At 41.9% G+C, this 21,453-nt stretch overlaps 1 protein-coding gene and 1 pseudogene across 1 annotated transcript; one reads left to right on the top strand and one right to left on the bottom strand.

Annotated features, from left to right (window-relative positions):
• LOC132874789 (renin receptor-like) overlaps positions 1-10,650 on the top strand; it is a 38,675-nt pseudogene extending 28,025 nt beyond the window's left edge.
• On the bottom strand, positions 10,379-17,766 carry LOC132874778 (uncharacterized). Its single transcript, XM_060911174.1, has 5 exons — positions 16,032-17,766; positions 15,566-15,910; positions 14,272-14,403; positions 13,559-13,653; positions 10,379-12,578 (listed from the first exon to the last, which is right to left on the bottom strand). The coding sequence occupies exons 1-5, from the start codon at positions 16,054-16,056 to the stop codon at positions 12,486-12,488; spliced, it is 690 nt and encodes a 229-aa protein (XP_060767157.1). The 5' UTR covers positions 16,057-17,766; the 3' UTR covers positions 10,379-12,485.
• Between the last annotated feature and the right edge of the window lie 3,687 nt (positions 17,767-21,453).

Raw genomic sequence — 21,453 nt, forward strand, 5'->3', positions numbered from 1 at the left:
CCATCCTTTTATGTTTATGGTATCGTTAACACGCATGTTCACAAGCCAAAATGATAAGACGCTGCAGCAGGCTTACTGCATACACATGTCTGGCTACTGCTCGTATTCATTAATAGGGTCTCCTTGTACTCACTATACCCTGTGTATGTACGTAGTACACGTGCTGTTTTGGGGCGGAGCCTCACTTTGATTTTTACGACAACAGCTGGATGGGTCTATGAGAGATGTTGATTTTTGCAACAGCTCTGAAGAAAATCTGCTTGAAATCCTCCGAGTCTTGGGAACACAGACTCCCCTCAGTTCCAGGACGCCCGGCAGATTCTGGTAGCTGCGCTGCAGAAGGTGAAAAACCACACCACACGTTTTCAGCAAACAGATCCTATTGCATGTGGTTAAATGGGGGAAACTCTTCCTAAACCTGCACCTGTGCACCATCACGTTCACCACAAACACCTTTTGAAAGTGTCAGAAAAGAGTAAAAAAATAAATTGGTTGTAAACTGACTTTCACTTGCGTAGAGGCTCTGTAGCAACGTCACTCTTGTACACATTGCATATATAAATAATATACACTTGTTATACAGCTGTAGTAAACACGTTTTAGTGATGGCAGCAAATACAAATCTCGGATTGACGAGGAGAGATTTAATGCCAGTAGTGACGGCTTATATTTTACGTCATTAAACCCTTTCTTAGATTAGATTAGATAAAACTTTATTGATCCCTTTGGGTGGGTTTCCTCAGGGAAATTAAGATTCCAGCAGCATCATTACAGATAAACAGAGAAAATAAATAGAGAAAACTTCTAGATAAATTAAAATAAATTATTTGCATATACAAATATAAAAAGAATAAAAGATGGGGAAGGGGGGGGGCGGCGGCAGGAGAGATATTGCACTTTATATTGCACATTGTCCGGTATTGCTTATTGTTAGGCTCGGCTACTGCTCCTTCCTGTCCTCTGTCCTCCTGTTACCCCCTCCTCCCCCCCAGAGAGGAGTTGTACAGTCTGATGGCGTGAGGGACAAAGGAGTTTAAGTCTGTTCATCCTGCACTTGGGAAGGAGCATTCTGTCACTGAACAGGCTCCTCTGGTTGCTGATGACCATGTGCAGAGGGTGACTGGCATCATCCATGATGTTCAGTAGTTTGTCCATAGATCTCTTCTCTGCCACCATCGCCAGAATCTCCAGCTTCACGCCAACCACAGAGCTGGCCTGCCTGATCAATTTGTCCAGCCTGGATGTGTTCTTCTTGGATGTGCTGCCCCCCCCAGCACACCACGGTGTAAAACAGGACACTAGCGACCACAGACTGATCCACAGGAGTTTCCTGCAGATGATAAAGGACCGCAGCCTCTTAAGGAAGTATAGCCTGCTCTGTCCCTTCCTGTATAAGTGTTTGGTGTTGCAAGTCCAGTCCAGCTTGCTGTCCAGCCACAGCCTGAGGTACTTGTAGGAATCCACAGCCTCCACCTCGACTCCCTCGATCAGAACTGGTCGTGACTTTGGTCTGGACCTCCCAAAGTCAATGACCAGCTCCTTGGTCTTCAAGGTGTTGAGCTGCAGATGGTTCCTGTTGCACCACACAGCAAAGTCCCTCACCAGGCTCCTATATTCCTCCTCTCTGTCGTCACTGATACACCCAACGATGGCTGTGTCATCGGCAAACTTCTGAATGTGACACAGCTCCGAGTTGTAGCAGAAGTCCGCTGTGTACAGGGTGAAGAGAAGAGGGGCCAGCACCGTGCCCTGGGGTGCTCCAGTGCTGCTAATCACAGTGTCAGACGTGATGTCCTTCAGCCTGATGTACTGCGGCCTGTCAGTGAGGTAGCTGGAGATCCAGGTGACCAGGCAGGGGTCTACTCGCATCCTGTTCAGTTTGTCCTGAAGCAGTAGGGGCTGGATGGTGTTGAAGGCACTCAAGAAGTCCAAGAAGAGGGTCCTCACTGTGCCATTTCCCTTATCCAGATGCGAGTGGGCTCGGTGTAGCAGGTAGAGGATGGCGTCTTCCACACTGACACCTGCCCGGTACGCAAACTACAGGCAGTCCTGGGCATGTTGTACCTGGGGTCTGAGGAGGCTGAGGAAGAGCCACTCCAACATCTTCATCAGATGTGAAGTGAGTGCCACCAGTTGGAAGTCGTTCAGCTCGCTGGGCTGATTCTTTTTGGGAACTGGAACGATACATAATGTCTTCCAGAGGGTTGTCACTCTCCCCAGCTGCAGGCTAAGGTTGAAGATGCGTTGGAGTGGTTCACCCAGTTCAGCAGCACAGGTCTTCAGTAGTTGGGGGCACACCTTGTCTGGGCCTGCTGCTTTCCTGGGGTGAAGCTTCCTCAGTTGACCTCTGACCTGGTCTGCAGTAATGCATGGAGGAGTCTGTGTTGAGGTGGTGGTGGGGGGGCTGCTGTTATGACTGGGGGGAGGTGTGTTGAGGGAAGGAGAGATGGCTGCTGAGAGGGTGGGGGGGATGTGGGCTGGTTGAACCGATTGAAGAAGTCATTCAACTTGTTCGCCCTCTCCACTGGTCTTTGTATTGTGGCCTGTGATGGTTTTCACACCTTCCCAGACCTCCCTCATGCTGTTCTCCTTCAGCTTCTGCTCCACCTTTCTCCTGTATCTGTCCTTAGCTTCCCTCACGCAGCGTTTTACCTCCTGCTGTGCTGCTTTCATTGCCTCCCTATCCCTGCTCCTGAAGGCAGCCTTCTTCCTGTTGAGGACAGCTTTGACTTCTTGTGTTACCCATGGCTTATTAGGGTAACACCGTAGTCTTAGCAGGGGAGACCACGTCTGCACAGAAGTTAAGGTAATCCGTCAGACAGTGTGTCAGCCCCTCTATGTCCTCACAGTGTGGGCTAAGCAGCACATCCCAGTCCGTGATGTCATAACAGTCCCTGAGGGCATCTTCTATTTCATGGGACCACCTCCTGATGGAGCTAGTTGTTGCAGGCTGCCTTTGAACCAGGGGGGTGTACTTCAGCTGTAGGAGAACCAGGTTGTGGTCAGACTTCCCTAGTGGGGGGAGGGGTGTGGCTCTGTATGCATCCCTCACATTAGCATACAGCAAGTCAATTGTCCTGTTGTTCCTTGTTGGACAATCCACAGCCTGGTAAAACGCAGCCAAAGTAGAGTCCAAAGTAGCATGATTAAAGTCCTCAGAAATGATGATAAATGCCTCAGGGTGCTGTGTCTGCAGCCTTGCTGTGACAGATGGCCCTTTTCCACTACCCTTTTTCAGCTCACTTCAGCTCGCTTCAGCTCACTTCAGCCCGACACGGCTCGCGTTTCGACTACCAAAAACCAGCACGACTCAGCTCGTTTCAGCCCTGCTTAGCCCCTAAAACTCGCACCGTTTTGGAGTGGGGCTGAAGCGAGCCAAGCCGTGCCGAGTGAGGCTAGGGGCGTGAGCAGACACTCCCCTGTGCACTGATTGGTGAGGAGGAGTGTCCTCACATGCCCACACACGCCCCGCGAGCGCGCTGGGATCTGTAAACACCGCAAACCCGGAAGGAGAATAATTACGAATTACGAGAATTTCTGAAGCCTTATGCGCCTCGCCTCATCTATACGCTCTTGCCAGTATCTGTCCGCGTTGTCGGTGACAACAAGCCACAGCACCAAGACCAGCCACACTAACGACTCCATGTCCTCCATGTTTATTGTTTACTCTCCGGGTCGTGAGACTACCGCTTAAAAGCTCACTGATGTCACTGTTTGCGCTGCTTAACGACATCACCTGACGTCCACCCACTTTCGCTAACTCCACCCAATGTGTTCACCCACTTCCAGCCAGCACGGTTCAGCGCGGTTGTAGTCGAAATGCAACTCCAACAGCCCCGCTCAGCCCGACTCAGCACGGCACGGCTCAGCCCGACTCAGCCGCGTTTGTAGTGGAAAAGCGGCAATAGTGGATCCTCTCACATGCTGCGGCTGCCCTCGGAGAGATGTAAACACAGATGGTGATCACGTGACTGAACTCCCTCGGCAGATAATATGGCCGCAGGCTAACGGCTAGCAGCTTCAAGTCCAGGCAACATAAAACTGTCTTTACGGAGATGTGTCCTGGGTTACACCAGCGGTTGTTCACATAAATGAGGAGTCCCCCACCTTTGCTTTTCCTGCATGTGTTAGTGTCTCTGTCGGCTCTCACAGCAGTGAATCCCCGCAGGTCTACGTTAGCATCCGGTATAAGGTGTGTTAGCCATGTCTCCGTAAAGATGATAAATAAGCTGCTCTCCCGGTAAATCCACTGGTTGTTCAGAGCGGAAAGTTCGTCGACTTTATTCAGCAGCGAGTTCACATTCCCCATGATAACGGAGGGAATGGATGGTTTGTAGCACCACTGGTTGTCCACTAGCCTAGCCTTTAGCTTAGCTCCAGCCTTGCAGCCCCTGGGTTTCCTCCTCAGCTCGGCCAGGATGGGGTGTCGTATCCCGGCTCATCCCATTGTTTTCAGGGCCAGCAGCTCCTCTCTCGAATAAGTGAGAGAACTGGCTCCTGGTTGCGTGTTAAAGTTAAATATATCCATGTTATATAGTTAAACACACTGTGTCTTCGTAAGAAGAGCAGAAAAGTGTAAAAAAAAAAAAAAGGTGGAAAAAAGGAGATTTAAAGAGCTAAAACTACAGAGCTACTGGAGAGGCAGCCGTCTCACAGCACCCATACACAAACTTTCTTCATCTCCATCATGTTCTCTAGTTTGCTGATGATGTCTTCGGCGTTTATGGCAGCAACACGGTGGTGGAGGTGGTGACGATGAAGATGTTTGAGACTCCGCTAACCAGGAAGTCGTGCGCCATCCTGGAGGCGAAGCAGATTGTGAGTTTTTTAATTCAGCACTTTTGATGTCTGCATATTTGCATGACGTTTTACACAGGGGTCACGGTGTTCACACAAGGGTCTGTTAAGAAGGCGGCGTGTTTATTTTCAGCTGTGGTCAAAACCACTCTCTTTTACCAGAAGCTAAAACACTCGGCCAGGTCACGCTGCCTTCTAGACTGAAGGACTAGTGGAAATGGACATGATTGCTTTATAAATTTGGATTTCTAAAATTGAAATCCAATGTTAAATTGTTAGCTCCTGTACTGCACTTTCTCCTTTAGTGAAACTTAAACGCTTTAAAGAATTAATCTCTTGTTATGAAGAGCCATATGAAGGCTTTTTTGTTTGTTTGTTCTGCCCCTCATCTTGTGCATCACAAACATGTGATGTCCTTTGTAGCTGTATTTTCTCTGCTCTGAACTTTATCCCCCGTGACCCATTTGACTTTGCTAAGATTCAGGATGTATGCAAGGGTCTTTTTAAAAAAGCATGCATGCAATACCTTGGGGAAAAAAAGGGCCTCAGAGTCCGCCCCCACCAAAGACCAGCCAGAGAGACAAACACACAGTTTAACACTTAAAACGCTGGTTCTGGATACACACAAGCCTCGTTCCTATTTAATCACAAACTGAACAGGATTTAAAGTGTATGTAATGCCTTAAAATGAATATTACTAGTAACAACCAAAATTAATTAATTAAAGCAGGGGGGAGAAATTATCAAGCACAAAACTATCGATAAATCATGGCTTCTGGATAAAGGCAGCCTTGCCTCAGGGTTAATCTCGCATGACGTCACGTGTGGAAACCCGGTTATCTGGGTCATTTCGGTTCATCTGACTCTGTGCTTGTTTACGCGCTGAAATTGGACATTGTTGTTGGAATCTTACAAAAATAACGATGGGAAAGCACTGCGTTGTGTTTGGATGTTCAAATCCCGATACAACAGGACATTCGGTTCACAATTTTTTGAGAAATGCTCCTCATCTAAAGCAACAGTGGGTGAGGTTTGCAAACAAAGCACCACCAGAACGACCACATGGGAATTATTAGAGCAAAAAAGAAACCCAGTTATTTAATAAATGACATTGACAGTTTGTCGATTCCCCTATTATCACTTCATATTTTCTTTCAATAATTACACTAAGTATGTTTTAAAGCTTATATTTCTTGAGGTACATATGCTGTTATTTACCAGCTGGGAAGTTCGTATTGTGCAATGCCGTGACCGAGGTCTTGAAAGTACTGACGGAGGCCCTCTGGGCCGAGGTCACAGTATTTCACCATACGGACCGACCTTAAGCTGGTAAATAATATTTTTTTCTTTACCAAATTCTAACAGAAAATGAGAGCGCCCGAAAGGGAAAGCCAAGGCGAGCCATGCTGCCATTTTGAATCCTCATTCACGGCTGTAATGCAAATTGCTTCCTCCTCGGTATACAAGTGCACTTCCATGGCAGGAAAAAAAAAAAAAACCCTACATTTTGCTGCCTGTGTAGTCCTCTATTTATACAAAATTGAGTCATTCAGGATTCAGCCATGCTTTTGCTCAGCGTTGGCAAGTTACAGGTTTTTAGCTTTCTCCTGAAATGTTTTCTTTTATTTCTTCTTCCTCAGGGTAGTAAAACTCGCTTTCGCTGTGAACACGGTCATTATCGCTCTCCATGATGTAAAATTAATGCTATTCTCCTGAGAAATGCTGGCAAAAAATTTAAGATTTTTGATACTTATAAATAAATCTTATAAAAAAAAAAGAGAAATGTTGACAAAAAATGCTATTATGTTTGTTGTGAAAGAGCGAGTCGCCAGAGGTCCATAACTGAGGTCCGTATCGTAGGATACGGACCCGCTTTCCAGCCAATCAGAGCGCAGGATTTGATGGAAACCGCACCACGAAAAAATAAATGTAAATATTTTCCTGATATTTTGCATCGGCCAGCTTGGAATAAAAATCTACTAACCATCTGTGATTCCAGTTCTCTCTGGCTGGTGGTGCGCTATCGGTGCTGAGTGGGACTGTCGTGAACTGGCAGATTCTTGTCTTGGGGGTTTGAAAAGAGAACCATTTACTCTGGAATATCCTTGATAATTATCTGCCCCTTCAGCCAACATATAAGAATCCCAGTCACTATCAGAATTCTCTCCAAAACCTGATTCCATATCGGGACTGGTCTAACCACTGCTGCACACATGAACAAAATCGATACCTGGATTGTTACACACGTGACGTCACGCACCCCTTCAGGATCAGAAGATTCCGTGAAAATCGTCTGATCTAATTGATTTTCCATTAATTTATGGCCTTTTGGATCTGCTATGGTTTGAAAACACATGGTCAGTCAACATGATTGTTGCTTTGTACAAGGAAAAAAAGTGTGGTTTCGGGACATTATATTCACTTTAACCCTTAAATAATTGCAGAAACATGCAGTTTATATATAAATGATTTATTGTGTAGAATATTGAAACTGATTTCTAACAACTTGCACTTTTATCGTTTCCTCACTGTGTACACTGAGCTGTGGGATTCTATGTAGGTAAATCATCTTAGTATTTAGAGATTAGAAGACTAGGCATGTGCCTGGAGGAAGAGCTTGTGGTTTTAATGCACCAGATACAAAAAACGCTGAACTTGCTTGCCACCGAGCCCTACGCTGAAGCAGACTCACTGCAGTTGTGAAGTAGCAACACAATGCCAATGTAAACTGACTAGTGAGACTCCAGAACCAGTGGAATTAAGCATGTAGCTCATGTGACCTTAAAGGAGCAGTGAATAAATATCTGCCTGGGGTATCTGAAAGGTCATACAACCGCTGCTCACCACTAAAGGGGGCTTAACTATGTCAAATGTGTATTTTGTGGTTTCGTCAGAGTGGGACTGACTTCTGCGATAAACGGTGCGGCTCACCGACAAACCCAACTCCAGGACTTTCCACATCCTGGCCGAGCATGTCTCACTTTCCTGTCGTAACTCTGGGAGGAGTTTCTCTGGAGGTTATCAGGCAATGACGGGATACGCACACGTATTAAAATACTCCTTGTGATTCATATAAACACTTCTGAGACCACCCGTCTCATTCGATATTCATTACGTTACAATAAAGGCATTTAGCAGACACTCTTACAACAACGGGGTATGTGACCATGGTCCTGGAGCAGAAAGGGTTAAGAGGCTTGCTCAAGGGCCTGACAGTGGCAGCTTGTCAGTGCTGGGGCTTGAACCCATGACCTTCAGGCCTGAGTTTCCCAAAAGCATCACAGCACAAAGATCATTGTTAAATGGTGGAGCGAGCATCACAATGAACACTCACTCTCCTAGTCAAGATGCTCTTAGCATTAAGAGGCTTTTGGGAAACCCACCCCAGAGTCTTAACTGTTGAGCCACATAAAGATATTTGGGTGGAGCTACAAAATGGCGGCAACCATCGATTATTACATTTGACCAATCACAGACGTGCTGACTTCATACCACATTGTGTACAAAGATATGAGATTCAGCCACAACAAGCTGCATGACTGCTTGAGTGACCTATTGAAACCCCCCTTGTGCTCTTTCTCCTGTGTAGTGATAGTAAGCAGGAAACACAGCCAACGGTGCCAATACTTTTAATCATCTTCAAAAATGAGTGAGTGCGCAAACACACAAGCAGTCATGCGGGTTTTTTTGTGGCTGAATCTCATACCTTTGTGTGCTATATGTGAAGTCAACGTGTCTGATTTTACATTTGACCAATCAATGGTCAACCACAGATTACTATGTACCTGGATGACAGATTCTTCACAGATATGTTTCTACGCACTTTGGGATGAGATCCCTTCGACTGGTGCGGGAGTATAAGAGGACTTCCAGAAAACTGGCAGACATCTTAGCTGGAGAGGATCGTTCATTTTTGTCAACCTGGAACGACCATCATTGAACAGAGGTGGGTGTCTATGACATCTTTTATCAGCCACCTACAATGCAGCCATCAGCATTCTGATTCAGATTCTATGATGATCCATGAGAGGATAAATACTGGATACTCCCTATTAGTCAGACAGAACTGAGGATGCCTTTAGGATGAGAGGCGAAATGTTTTCAAGAATCTTCAAGCAAGTCCAGTTGCTCTCTTCAACCAACCACAGACCAATCAATGGTCTGTACTGTTTTGTAGCTCCGCCCACACGTCTCTGCTCAGCTTGCACAGCACTTTGACAGGAAGTGTCTTATCTTCTAATCACATTAATTGCCTTTAGTCGTACTAATCATGGCAATGGGTGGTTGATTTAAACTTTGGCAGCCAGTATGTTGGCATTAACCAGATTCAGCATGAGTGCTTAATTTAACGCAGTGAATTACTGAAACAAAGCACGATTATGGGTACTTTGCCCAGTGAGGTTCAGGTGGTTTCCAGAGCTCAAACATTTACACCTCTCACTAGCCACAAAGCTAGGAAGTAACGAGTGAGCTGTAAATAGAAACATTGGTCAGAGCGTGCTAACCCCCAGCAAGCAGCTCTCACAAACAAGCGCACTCGTTTCTCTCCACCCTCTGATAACGTGTGAAACCCACACCAAAGCTGACCTCGTTTCTGATTTATAAGACGCAGAAGCTTGCACACAGTCAGACGTGTTCACTGCACAGTGTGTTAATTACAGCCATGATGGACTGAGCCCATGCACACAGACTGTCCAACACGTGGTCAGTGCAGCACCATGAGAAACTGCTTCGAGTTTCAAAACGCTTATTGCAACACGCCGCCCGCTATTTAGAGCTTTAAGATGAATGCACCCTTTTTGATATCGTTCTAGGTGATAAGCGCACTCTGCCTTTTTGGTAAATCAGAGAATCTTCTTTTTAAAACCAAAAGAGGATTAGTAAAATAAAACCACGTTGCCCCGTATTAACCCCAAGTGTTTGTGATTGACTTGTTTTGGTTCCAGAGTAACCCAGGAAGCCCCTACAATCTGGCCTACAAGTACAACTTTGAATACGCTGTCGTGTTCAACATCGTGCTGTGGCTCATGATCGCGTTGGCTCTCGCGGTCATCGTCATCTCGTACAACTTGTGGAACATGGACCCGGGCTACGACAGCATCATCTATAGGATGACCAATCAGAAGATCCGCATGGACTAATCACGCGTTACATTCCGTCGCAGTGTTGTGTGTAGACAGGTTTCTCACTTCCATTCCTCCCATGCGTATGTGTATATATCGCTCTGAAATTTCAGTTTGTGAATAAGTAGGATGAAGAATATTTATTGACTCCTGCTGTTTTGCTGAAAAATCTAAATGAGAACGGAACACATGTATTTCACCTTTGTTAATAGCACGCTGGGTGTGGTTTCGTTGAGTAAGTGCACTGCTGTGGAATTGTTTGAAGTCGTCATGCTAGTGTCGCAATGGTGTTCTGTGTCATGTTCCTGCTCGAGTGACATGTTGAATCATCTGTATTTTTGTTTTTATTCCTGATACACTGGACTACATAATATGATGGCGATTGTAGAGAGGTGGGACGATAAACTAAAATTGCATGTGGTAAAATTTCACCCAGGTGTGATGTTAAAACATGGAGATCACCGACATGATTTTATTTGGAAATAAAAATATACATCCAAAATCAGACAATTGGTTACAACTGATAATGTTTTTTTTTATCTGAAATGTAGCAAGTCACAGTGACCAAAAGAACAAAATGATTTCATAAAATCTCAATGTGTTTGATCTCAATAGTTTAGTTTCTCAGCCCTCCTCTATCTCCAGTATATTCATCTTTTTTTCTGTTCTCCATCAATCATATGACTAAAGTTTAGCTGAAATAAAACTTTTACTGGCAAATTACAAATAAGTGGCTCCAAGCAAAGTTTACTTGTTAGGCTTCTGTCACCTGCTATTGTGAAAAAGGAACTTTGGTTTTCGAGGACAAGCTCGTACCAAACACACTACAGATCTTTTCCACTCATCATGTCTAAGAATCTGATCTTTTGAAGTGAGAATTCTCAGAAACTGTTATCACTTTTCACTAATATATTCTGGAGAGTTTGTGGTTGAATCACGTGACTTAACATGAATTCTCATGAGTACGACTCAGTGACGTGTTCAAACGAGCCTGACTCAAAGAATCACTTTTTTTTTAACTCATGTTCAGTAAAAGATTAAGAAATGAATGAGAAACTATTCAAAAAGGAGACTCAATACACTTTAGCCACAATTCACACGTAGCAAAGCCCTTTCTGCCACTTTCTCTAAGGCCAGACTGCCTTCAACTCAATCTTGCGCAGTGGCAGGAGGTGCAAAAACCACAGACGAGGGAGAGAAAGAAAAAAAAAAAAAAGAGACCGAGCTGAGCACAATGCACGAATCTTTAACAATACCCGTATCACAGACTCGCAATGTTTAGAGTAATTGTTTCCCAGTTATAAAGGTTACAGTAGGTGTGGTTTCAGTATAATTTCCCATTAAAAGCATTTAATTTAGATTTGCTTCATCTCACCTTGAAACAAAATATTTTAAGTCAGTGTTTAAAAATCTTAGTTGAAAATGCTAATATATTACCTGCATCACTGCTGCAGTTCAAACTTTGGGAGGCAGGACTTGGGTTGTGTAATCAAGTAACCAGTTAACTGACTCCGCCTCTTTCCGTCATGATACCAAAAGGTGGGGGTGAGAACGACATTCCACGTTGGCCGCTCATATAACGTTCCAGTGTTCAGTCACTGAAGAGCTGCATGTAGCTCCATACAATCAAAGGGAATTGAATAAATTAAGTTTTTTTAAAAAAATATTTTTACAGGATGTGTGACTTGTGCTCAATAAGAAAACGAGAACAATATAAGTAGCTTGTCAAAACTCTGCAGGATGAACAGAACAAGTGAGCAAAAGGTGTAACGCCAATGCTGAGTGATGACCTTTAGTCAAAGACATCATTTCTAATCTCTGACTAAGGAAAACGTTCCTCGACTCAATTCCAGCTCATCGAGTCGTCTCCTTGACCTCGAGTTTAGCAAGTCAGGGCAAATCAAAATGGCAGCTTCAGCAAACAAATTCTTACTTTTAAATGAGTGTATACAGGTATTTGCTTTAGATCAATTTGTTAAATCTATAACACTAACTATACATTGCTTTACATTGCAGTTAGCTGGCATGGAGACGTCTGTGGTTTCTTCCCAACTTTGTAGCTCAAATGCACAGAAGTCTGAAATGATGCAACTTCCCACACTATCGAGGCCAGTTGAACCGCAGGATAACAGTACCTCAGGGTTTAAACTGAAACACTGTCAGTGCATTCTGGGAAATCTCATGGCCAGCGGGACCACAACGCTCGCCCCCTCCTTCCTTTTTTTTATGTTTCTCAAAATGGCTGACATTCTACTCAGAACCCTTAAGTGTCTGAATCACGACTCACTTCAGTCCAATGACTCACTTATTCAAATCTTCCAGATCGTCTCCTTAAGTGACTCCAGGTTTAATTCACAACTCGAACAGCATCAGAAAAGCACTTTAGGCCTCTTTTATAAATTTAGGCCTTCAAAAAGTCTAAAAAGGTTTGTTCATGCTTGTGAATCAATTCGTCTGGTTTTACAAAATGACTCGTGTGAATTGTCCATTACATATCAGTAGCTGTAAGAGCGGGGCTTCTTTCTGCCTGTGATGACCTTCGTGAAGTCCACGTGTTGCGTCGGGTCACGGGTTCACGGGCTGCAGGAGTGCGTATGTGCTGTTGAGTTCGGTCATCCTGATGCGTCCTTTAGTCGGTACATGCTGCACCTGAGCATACTGAAAGGATAACATGATGTGACTGGATTAATAAACGTGTTAAAGTTGTATTTAAGATTAAAAAAAACTTAAATGCAGTGTGTTAATTGTATGAAAGTGTAGTATGAGCCAGTTCCCTGATGAAACGAGAACAGAGCTGTCCCGGTGTGTGTGCTGTATGAACACCACAGCACAGGAATTATTAAGTTCTATCGGACAATTCTGTGACTAAGATATTGAACCATAATAGTTTTATCCTCAGTAAGGTCAAAGAACAGCCGCTTCACTTTGTATGTTTATACTCCTCTCTCTCTCACACACACAAAAAGAACTATATTAATTTACATCCTTTTATATTGCAGCATGTGTACAAATCATTAAATGGACGCAATTCTACTTGAACTAGTAATAGGATTATTTCCAAACAGACACCAAATCTTTATTTTCAGTTCATATTAATTTATCAACTCTTTATATGAGCAAGTTTCAGTCCTCTAAACCATTTTTAATGAGTGTATTATCCAGTGTTAGTAGCTGCACACAAAGTGAATGTTTGTTTTTTTCTTTATAAGCTGCCTTACACTGATGATCTCCAATATCACTGGTGCACTCATCGCTTTGTTAATGTATTCTAAAGTGTAAACGCAAAACTGTAATAAAGTAAATCAGGGCACTCTATACCATAGATTTTAACACGTTTTACCAACTTGCATCACTTTCTCACACACGTTAATGCATTTTGATCTGTGCAGCACGATACATCTTTTGCATGTGGGACTTTCCGTCTTCACAACAGTCGACACCGTGCCCACATCTACAGTGACTCAAACACCTCATTTATCTCTTCATGTCAGTGATGAAAAATGAAGAACACTCATAGAAACAGAATCCACAACAGACTTTAGCACATGTCCTGATTGCAGAAGCGTTTCAGATTCACAAAATCATTTTAAGTATTGTTTAAACAAAAAAAGCAGCAAAAGAGTGAGCAGTTATCCTACCACAAGGCTGGTGGTGTCCTGATGTTGTTGTAAACCAGGATCTGGAGCTTGTGCTGGAGCTTTTGGAGATCTTCTGCAGTGACTAACTGTAAAAACTAAAATGGAAAAGTAGGAAGTTAACCCAGCAAGAGCCAGGACTGCATTAGCCTGTCCTTATTATACACATGAACAAGCCCTGTGTGTCAATAACTATTAATAATACATTATATGAATTAGAACACTGATTAAGCAGTGACGCATATCTAGCAGTAAAATGGTAATGTGATATACATTTCTTATGTTTTTTTCTGTATAAAGACTAAACACATCACTTAGCCACAGGTAGTTTCGCATTCGAGGCCTATCAGACAGGACAAAATAATTTAATTTAATAGAAGCTGCATTGTACAGTAATATGACCAGATTTTATCTGGTACACAGTTACTGCATACACAAGGTTTAGTGTGCACAGTAAACATGTTATAACTACAGAAATATATCACAAGCACGTAATTAAAAAGAAATCACTTTCATACAAATAGACTGTCTCGATATGGTGCAGAATACGGTGTGTGAACCTTTTAGGAATCTCATTTAAGGTCAACAGACAATGCCAAGACTATTCGAGCAACCAGAAGACCAGATTTGTATTTTCAGTTGTGCAGGAGTAAACTATACTCACACTACATTCTTTATTTTACACGTCATGAGAATATACAGTAAATAAAACCCACCTGTAACTGTAACAGCCAGAGCCAGGTTCATTATTACTAATATGGTGAGAATGGGAACGAGGTTTCTCTGGGTTTCTCCAGGTGTACTGATTGTCTGATTCTGGCACTGCTCAATTTTACACCCCTGATTCTCTGAAAACAAATTGAAAAACAACAAATAGTTTGGATGTTAAACAAACCACATTAAACATGTTTTGTCTTGTAGGTTTTATATCGGACGTGGTTGAAGGTCTGGGGATTGTCAAACTTTTTTTACACAGACTTAAATTCCACAGATGCCTGCAATATAGATTTAATTCATTTTACACTTATTAAATGTGTACAATAATATTTAATCTGTTTCTTAGCACTGTTGAGATTTGTATTATTTAACTTTGCACGGACAAAACCTTTAGAATGAAGATAACAGCTATTCCTTAAGCATGTAACGATGTATCGTGTGATGATAAATCACTATACAAATTTATGATGATTCAAATAGATGAAAAAAAATCAATCATGATTATCAGTTTGCATAACCTCAGTTTTTCCTGACTGTAGTTGTGCTGTTCAGACTGCAGAGGATCTACAGTAGCGGATTATGCAATTGACTGTACAAATAGATTTAAGAAGAAATCGGAGCTCTATTTTTACAGACTGCTGAAAGATTAAAGAACAGAAGCAGCAAATGGAGGAAATACAAAATGTTCATAAATTTATTAAGAAAAGGCCTATTTGTTCATGTTTTCTTTTTTTCTTTTTACAAAAGAAATATTTTAATTAACAGGCTGTTATATTTTACTTCAGCCTTTACAAATGTGGGTAAATAATTATTGACTTAAGAAAATGAAAAGGTTTTTTTTTTCTAAACAAAAGTATTATTTAAGTTGAAAAAGAATAGGAAAAACATTGCTTTTTTTTGGTAATAAAATTTTCTTCATTTCAATTTTTTTTTTTTAATATCATAGGAAAATCGAATCCTGAACCAAATATTGGGAATCAAATTGAATTATGAATTGAGTGAATCATTGCATGCCGACTAGTAAGACAACAATAAATATAACAACAGCTCCGATAATGGGAATTGTAATTTAAAAATAATTACATTTTCATTATCACTGACCTCAAAAATCACCGTATAATTTTATAACTAGAAGAAATGTTTGCGTTTTTGCCCGGTCTCAAAATGAATTTGTCCAAAACCAAATCATTTATACATTCAAATTAAAACAAAACAAAAGTTTCTTCAATTCAAAACCTGTTCAACACGACTATTAAAGGATATTTTAATTTTGGTTTAAAAAAAAAACCTCACCAGCTGAGTGATTCTGGATGTAAAGTCTGATTCCACTGCTGATGTCGGGAGGTGACCCAGTCTGAATACAGTAATACACTCCTAATTCATTAGTACTGATATTGTGAATAAATAAACTGTTGTTATATTGCAGTGAGAAAGTCTTGCTGAAGGTCGTGTTACTGTATTCTGCACTCAGGGACTGGCCTGAGTAAGAGCGTAATATATAAACTGGAGGTTCTGACGGCTTCATCAGGAACCAGAACACATCACTTACAGACACCTCACACTTTAGAGTCACATTTTGTCCCAAATTCACCGACTTCTCGATGAAACCTTCTGCAGCTCCACAGCACACAAGTAGATCTAGTTAAGAAACATACAGGTTAAAATTATTAGAACACCACACAAATATTCCAGAAGACAAAGTAATGCAGTTACAGGATGGAAAGTTCAAACTGAATCTGAAACTTGTGAATCTACTCACAAACGTGAAGCTGAAAGATCCTCATGATGACATTTGAACGCTGTCCAGAAGCTCGAAACGCACTGCAGCGAGTCTGATTTAGTCAGGAAACACGCCTGCTGATGTTCAGATGCAGAAGTGTGCGGAAGTGTATGTTGACGTTTTGACCACAACTTTTTCCCCCCCTTCATTCATCTCCTCCAGAGTTTAAAGGTGCTTCAAAAAGCAACCTCACATTAAAGGGCTGATGACACGAACATGACTCTATGCAATTTCTTAAATAAACTATACAACATGGCAAACATGTTAGATTTCTGTTATAATTACGTGAAAAGAAGCTGTTGTTACGCGAATATCCAACTTTTAATTGCACAGCGCAAGAAAACTGGGTCCGTGGCTCGCGGCCATGTTGTGACGTCAGCGGAAGAACATGCTGCGGTTCACTGGCTGTTCTACTCAATGGAAATGGCGCATGAAAACGCTGGTGAACTCTCTAGCTCTTCCTCTTCTGGGAGTCTAGAATTGTGTTGAGAGTGGGATAGATCGGAAGAATCATGTGATGACAAACACGGGTGCATCCAACCATACAGGTTTGAACCTGTTACTGTGCAATCTGAGAGCGACTCCGAGATGGACAGCGGACAGGCAGACAGCCCAGCATTGAACACCACAAGGTTGGATAACAAGGATTGGTAGGTCAACCCGTATTTGTTCAAAATGTTACGGAATCAATATTTTAATATTGTGTATTGTTGTCTTGCATGTGTAAACACTGCTTATATCATGTAAGCCGTATGCTACACTGAATACATAGTTCCTAATGGAGCATGCAAACGGCTAACATAATAAGCTTACGACTATGCCTGATCCGTGATACATTTAGGATAATATTAGCAGGCACGTCTTCTAGTTTATGGCTTCTTAGTTTTATCCTTGAATGAAGCAAAATATTTGATAACCTACATCAGCGTAAGCAAATGACAATCTGTAGCCTACTTGTCTGGCTAAGTTAGCTTTCCCTCAGTGTTTGCTTTGAGAAACAAATTCTTTCAACTTGGCAATAAGAGACCACAATGCAAAGGCAAAATACTACAACTGCTACTACAAATCTGTCACATCAACAAACCAGCAAGTGAGGAGGAAGACTAGGCGATATGATGCCCATACCCATAGATCAGTTTTTTTTGTATTAGTACTAAGAAGACGTAAACAAACCATCCAACACCATCGAATACAGTGCAAGCTTTCACAAGCAAATACATGACTGATATCACGCCGACTTTATGATTACATTTATGATTATTATGAATGTGTACTCTATGATGTGTACTCTATGAGCGCTCTGGAGCGAGTCACTTCCAAGATGGCCGCGCAGACCGCATAGTTACTATTTTTAGCATCATGTCGGAGCACTCTATAGCTCTACGTACCTTTATCTTATGTCGTTTCTCAACACATGTTCTGACAGGAGGACTGTCTTTGGAGGAGTCGGCTTGTCCCAGGCGACTGCTGGATCCGGCGTAGCTACTAGTAGACCCCCTCCGGAATACTGTAGGCACTGCTGATGGTAGTAACACATGTTTGTGCTGAACTGAACACCCAAGAGATTCCTTTAAGCTGGGAAGGGTGTCAAAACAATCCAAATCGAAGTGTTCAGAGCACAGGACGGATGTTGGTGAGGGCTCCCACTTGTCATGAGTGCGCCTGACTTGCTTCACCCACTTCGCATGCAGCTTGGGATCTCTGGGAAACTTGAATAAACTTACCCCATCCTTGTGGGTTTTGGAGCAAAAGCCGGCAACACAACGCGAAGACATAACTATTGTTTATATATATATATATATATATATATATATATATATATATATATATATATATAAATAAAATATGTATAATAACATATAATAATACTAAACTGAACACCTCTCGCATCAACAACAAACTGTTAAGTGAGGAGGAAGATTCGTTCGCTGACGTCATATAGCCCCTCCTCCTCTTTCGTCTCCTGGGTGCTGCAGCCCCGTCAAATTTGCCCAAATAGCCGCGTTTTTTATCATAACTTGTAAAATAGGCGCCTTCGTGAATTTTGTACACATCATTCGTGAATATGGATCATCGGGAATTACTTTTTATGTTATAAAAATTGCCAAAGATGTCAAAAACGTGTCATCAGCACTTTAATTCTATCAATGTGAAATTTTACAAAAGAATTCAAGCAAGACAGCAGTCAGATTCCCGAACTGGATTAATTTTCTACAGCAGCAGCTCTGGGAGGAGTTCAAAATCATTTCTATAGTAACAGGGACTAATACAGAGGACACTCAAGATGATCCAAGGCTAATAATAAACTCATTTAAAATGTGTGCATTAAGCCTCAGGTGGGACGACTTTGTAAAAGGTTGTAAGGTCACAGGAAAGTTTTAGCACAGAAAAGTTTCACAAGCTGAGTTTTTTTTTTTTATCTTAGTTCAATTAAATTTTTGTCAAACTGCTGTGGTATTAGAGGAATAAAACACTTCAGACGGTGCTGTTGGGAACTCTGCCTGATCACACCACCCCATTCTGATTGTTGATTATTGTGTAACAGCTCAACACCAACTGCTTCACTGCTTACTTAGCCATTTACTCTTAGTCATGAATCGCAACTATTACAATATTCCAAGTCATTGTTTTTCATTCCCTGTACACATTTACTTCATCTATACACTCAAGTACAGAATCAGAATGGAGCCTTGGATTCATCTGATGAAAATATTTTACTCCAAGTAAAATATCAAAGGCAAGGAGAGGTGTGTATTAAAGCTATAGCCATCTTCCATTTTTAAACTTTACACTCTGAGCCTTATTATCGATATACAGGGAAAAATATTTCCCTTAACTATTTATTTAAATAAAAATTTAATACACAACAGTCATGACCTCAGAGTAAAAATCAGTATCACTCCATCTCAGAGCCAGCTGCATGCAGACCAAACCACAGCCCTCTAATAGAAAAGAAAAAAAAAGTGTGATGTGTTTATAACAGATCTAAATTTCACCACATTAAAGCTAATTATTCTGCACTAATTTGGAAGACAGACTTATGCTTTTTGATTATCACCCAAAACTGTCCAGATTGGTTTGAGCTGCCAGGAAGGATATAGTAACTCAATCACTCTTTACAGCCGTGATGAGCAGAAAAGCATCTCAGTGTGTACAAAACATCAAACCTTGAGGTGGATTAGCTACAACAGCAGAAGACCACATCAGGTTCCACATCTGTCAGTCAAGAACAGGAGTCTGAGGCAATCAAGGGCACAGACTCACCCCAACTGGTCTGTTGAATATCAGGGGGGAAAAAAAAAATCCACCCAGTCTTTTTTCAGTCTTCAAATGTTCTTTGCGTTTATGTACAGTGTGCTTGAAAGTTTGTGAACCCTTTAAAATTTTTGATATTTCTGCATAAATATGACCTAAAACATCACCAGATTTTCACACAAGTCCTAAAAGTAGATAAAGAGAACCCAGTTAAACAAATGAGACAAAAATATTATACTTGGTCATTTATTTATTGATGAAAATGATCCAATATTACGTATCTGTGAGTGGCAAAAGTATGTGAACCTTTGCTTTCAGTATCTGGTGTGACCCCCTTGTGCAGCACTAACTGCAACTAAACATTTCCGGTAACTGTTAATCAGTCCTGCACACCGGCTTGGAGGAATTTTAGCCCATTCCTCCATACAGAACAGCTTCAACTCTGGGATGTTGGTGGGTTTCCTCACATGAACTGCTCGCTTCAGGTCCTTCCACAACAACATTTCCATTGGATTAAGGTCAGGACTTTGACTTGGCCATTCCAAAACATTAACTTTATTCTTCTTTAACCATTCTTTGGTAGAGCAACTTGTGTGCTTAGGGTTGTTGTCTTGCTGCATGACCCACCTTCTCTTGAGATTCAGTTTATGGACGGATGTCCTGACATTTTCCTTTAGAATTTGCTGGTATAATTCAGAATTCATTGTTCCATCAATGATGGCAAGCCGTCCTGGCCCAGACGCAGCAAAACAGGCCCAAACCATGAAACTACCACTATCATGTTTCGCAGATGGTACAAGGTTCTTATGCTGGAATGCAGTGTTTTCCTTTCTCCAAACATAACGCTTCTCATTTAAACCAAAAAGTTCTATTTTGGTCTCATCCATCCACAAAACATTTTTCCAATAGCCTTCTGGCTTGTCCACGTGATCTTTAGCAAACTGCAGATGAACAGCAATGTTTTTTTGGAGAGCAGTGGCTTTCTCGTTGCAACCCTGCCATGCACACCATTGTTGTTCAGTGTTCTCCTGATGGTGGACTCATGAACATTAACATTAGCCAATGTGAGAGAGGCCTTCAGTTGCTTAGAAGTTACCCTGGGGTCCTTTGTGACCTCACCGACTATTACATGCCTTGCTCTTGAAGTGATCTTTGTTGGTCGACCACTCCTGGGGAGGGTAACAATGGTCTTGAATTTCCTCCATTTGTACACAATCTGTCTGACTGTGGATTGGTGGAGTCCAAACTCTTTAGAGATGGTTTTATAACCTTTTCCAGCCTGATGAGCATCAACAACGCTTTTTCTGAGGTCCTCAGAAATCTCCTTTGTTCATGCCGTGATGCACTTCCACAAATGTGTTGTGAAGATCAGACTTTGATAGATCCCTGTTCTTTAAATAAAACAGAGTGCCCACTCACACCTGATTGTCGTCCCATTGATTGAAAACACCTGACTCTAATTTCACCTTCAAATTAACTGCTAATCCTAGAGGTTCACATACTTTTGCCACTCACAGATATGTAATATTGGATCATTTTCCTCAATAAATAAATGACCAAGTATAATATTTTTGTTTCATTTGTTTAACTGGGTTCTCTTTATCTACTTTAAGGACTTGTGTGAAAATCTGATGTTTTAGGTCATATTTATGCAAAACTATAGAAAATTCTACAGGGTTCACAAACTTTCAAGCACCACTGTAAATTAAAAAAAAAAGCAGCACACTAATTATTGATTGTTCATTTGGCTGTTTATAAAAGGATGTTATTCTTCTCTGATTAAGTTGTGGGGACATTTCATCTCATGGTGCCGGAATGACTACCATCTTGTAGCCCTGATGAAGTGATGGTCATGGTGGTAAAGTTCTTTGAAAGGCTTGTGAAGGACTGTATCCGCTGCTCCCTTTACAGCTCATTTGCACCTCACTATTTTGCCTACAGAACCAAAAGTACCACCAAGGAGTCCATCTTCTACCTGCTACACTCCACTTTATCCCACCTAGACAAGGAGAAGGGGAACTTTACAAGACTGCTATTCATCAGCTACAGTTCGGCTTTCAATACCCATGTTCCCTCATCTCCTGGTCACGAAAATGAGATTCTTGAGCCGGACAATTTCCTCACCAGCCAACCACAGGTGGTAAAG

Source organism: Neoarius graeffei, chromosome 27 (genome assembly GCF_027579695.1).
Source record: "Neoarius graeffei isolate fNeoGra1 chromosome 27, fNeoGra1.pri, whole genome shotgun sequence".
NCBI classification, from domain to species: domain Eukaryota; kingdom Metazoa; phylum Chordata; class Actinopteri; order Siluriformes; family Ariidae; genus Neoarius; species Neoarius graeffei.

What these genes read in the sequence shown, in the direction of transcription:
- LOC132874778 (XM_060911174.1), bottom strand. Translation starts at nt 16,056, where the DNA reads ATGAGGATCTTTCAGCTTCACGTTT. An exon ending in CATCCAGAATCACTCAGCTG is followed by an intron (nt 14,404 to 15,565) that starts GTGAGGTTTTTT and finishes ATTTGTTTTCAG; the next exon opens with AGAATCAGGGGTGTAAAATT. An exon ending in AGGACACCACCAGCCTTGTG is followed by an intron (nt 12,579 to 13,558) that starts GTAGGATAACTG and finishes TTATCCTTTCAG; the next exon opens with TATGCTCAGGTGCAGCATGT.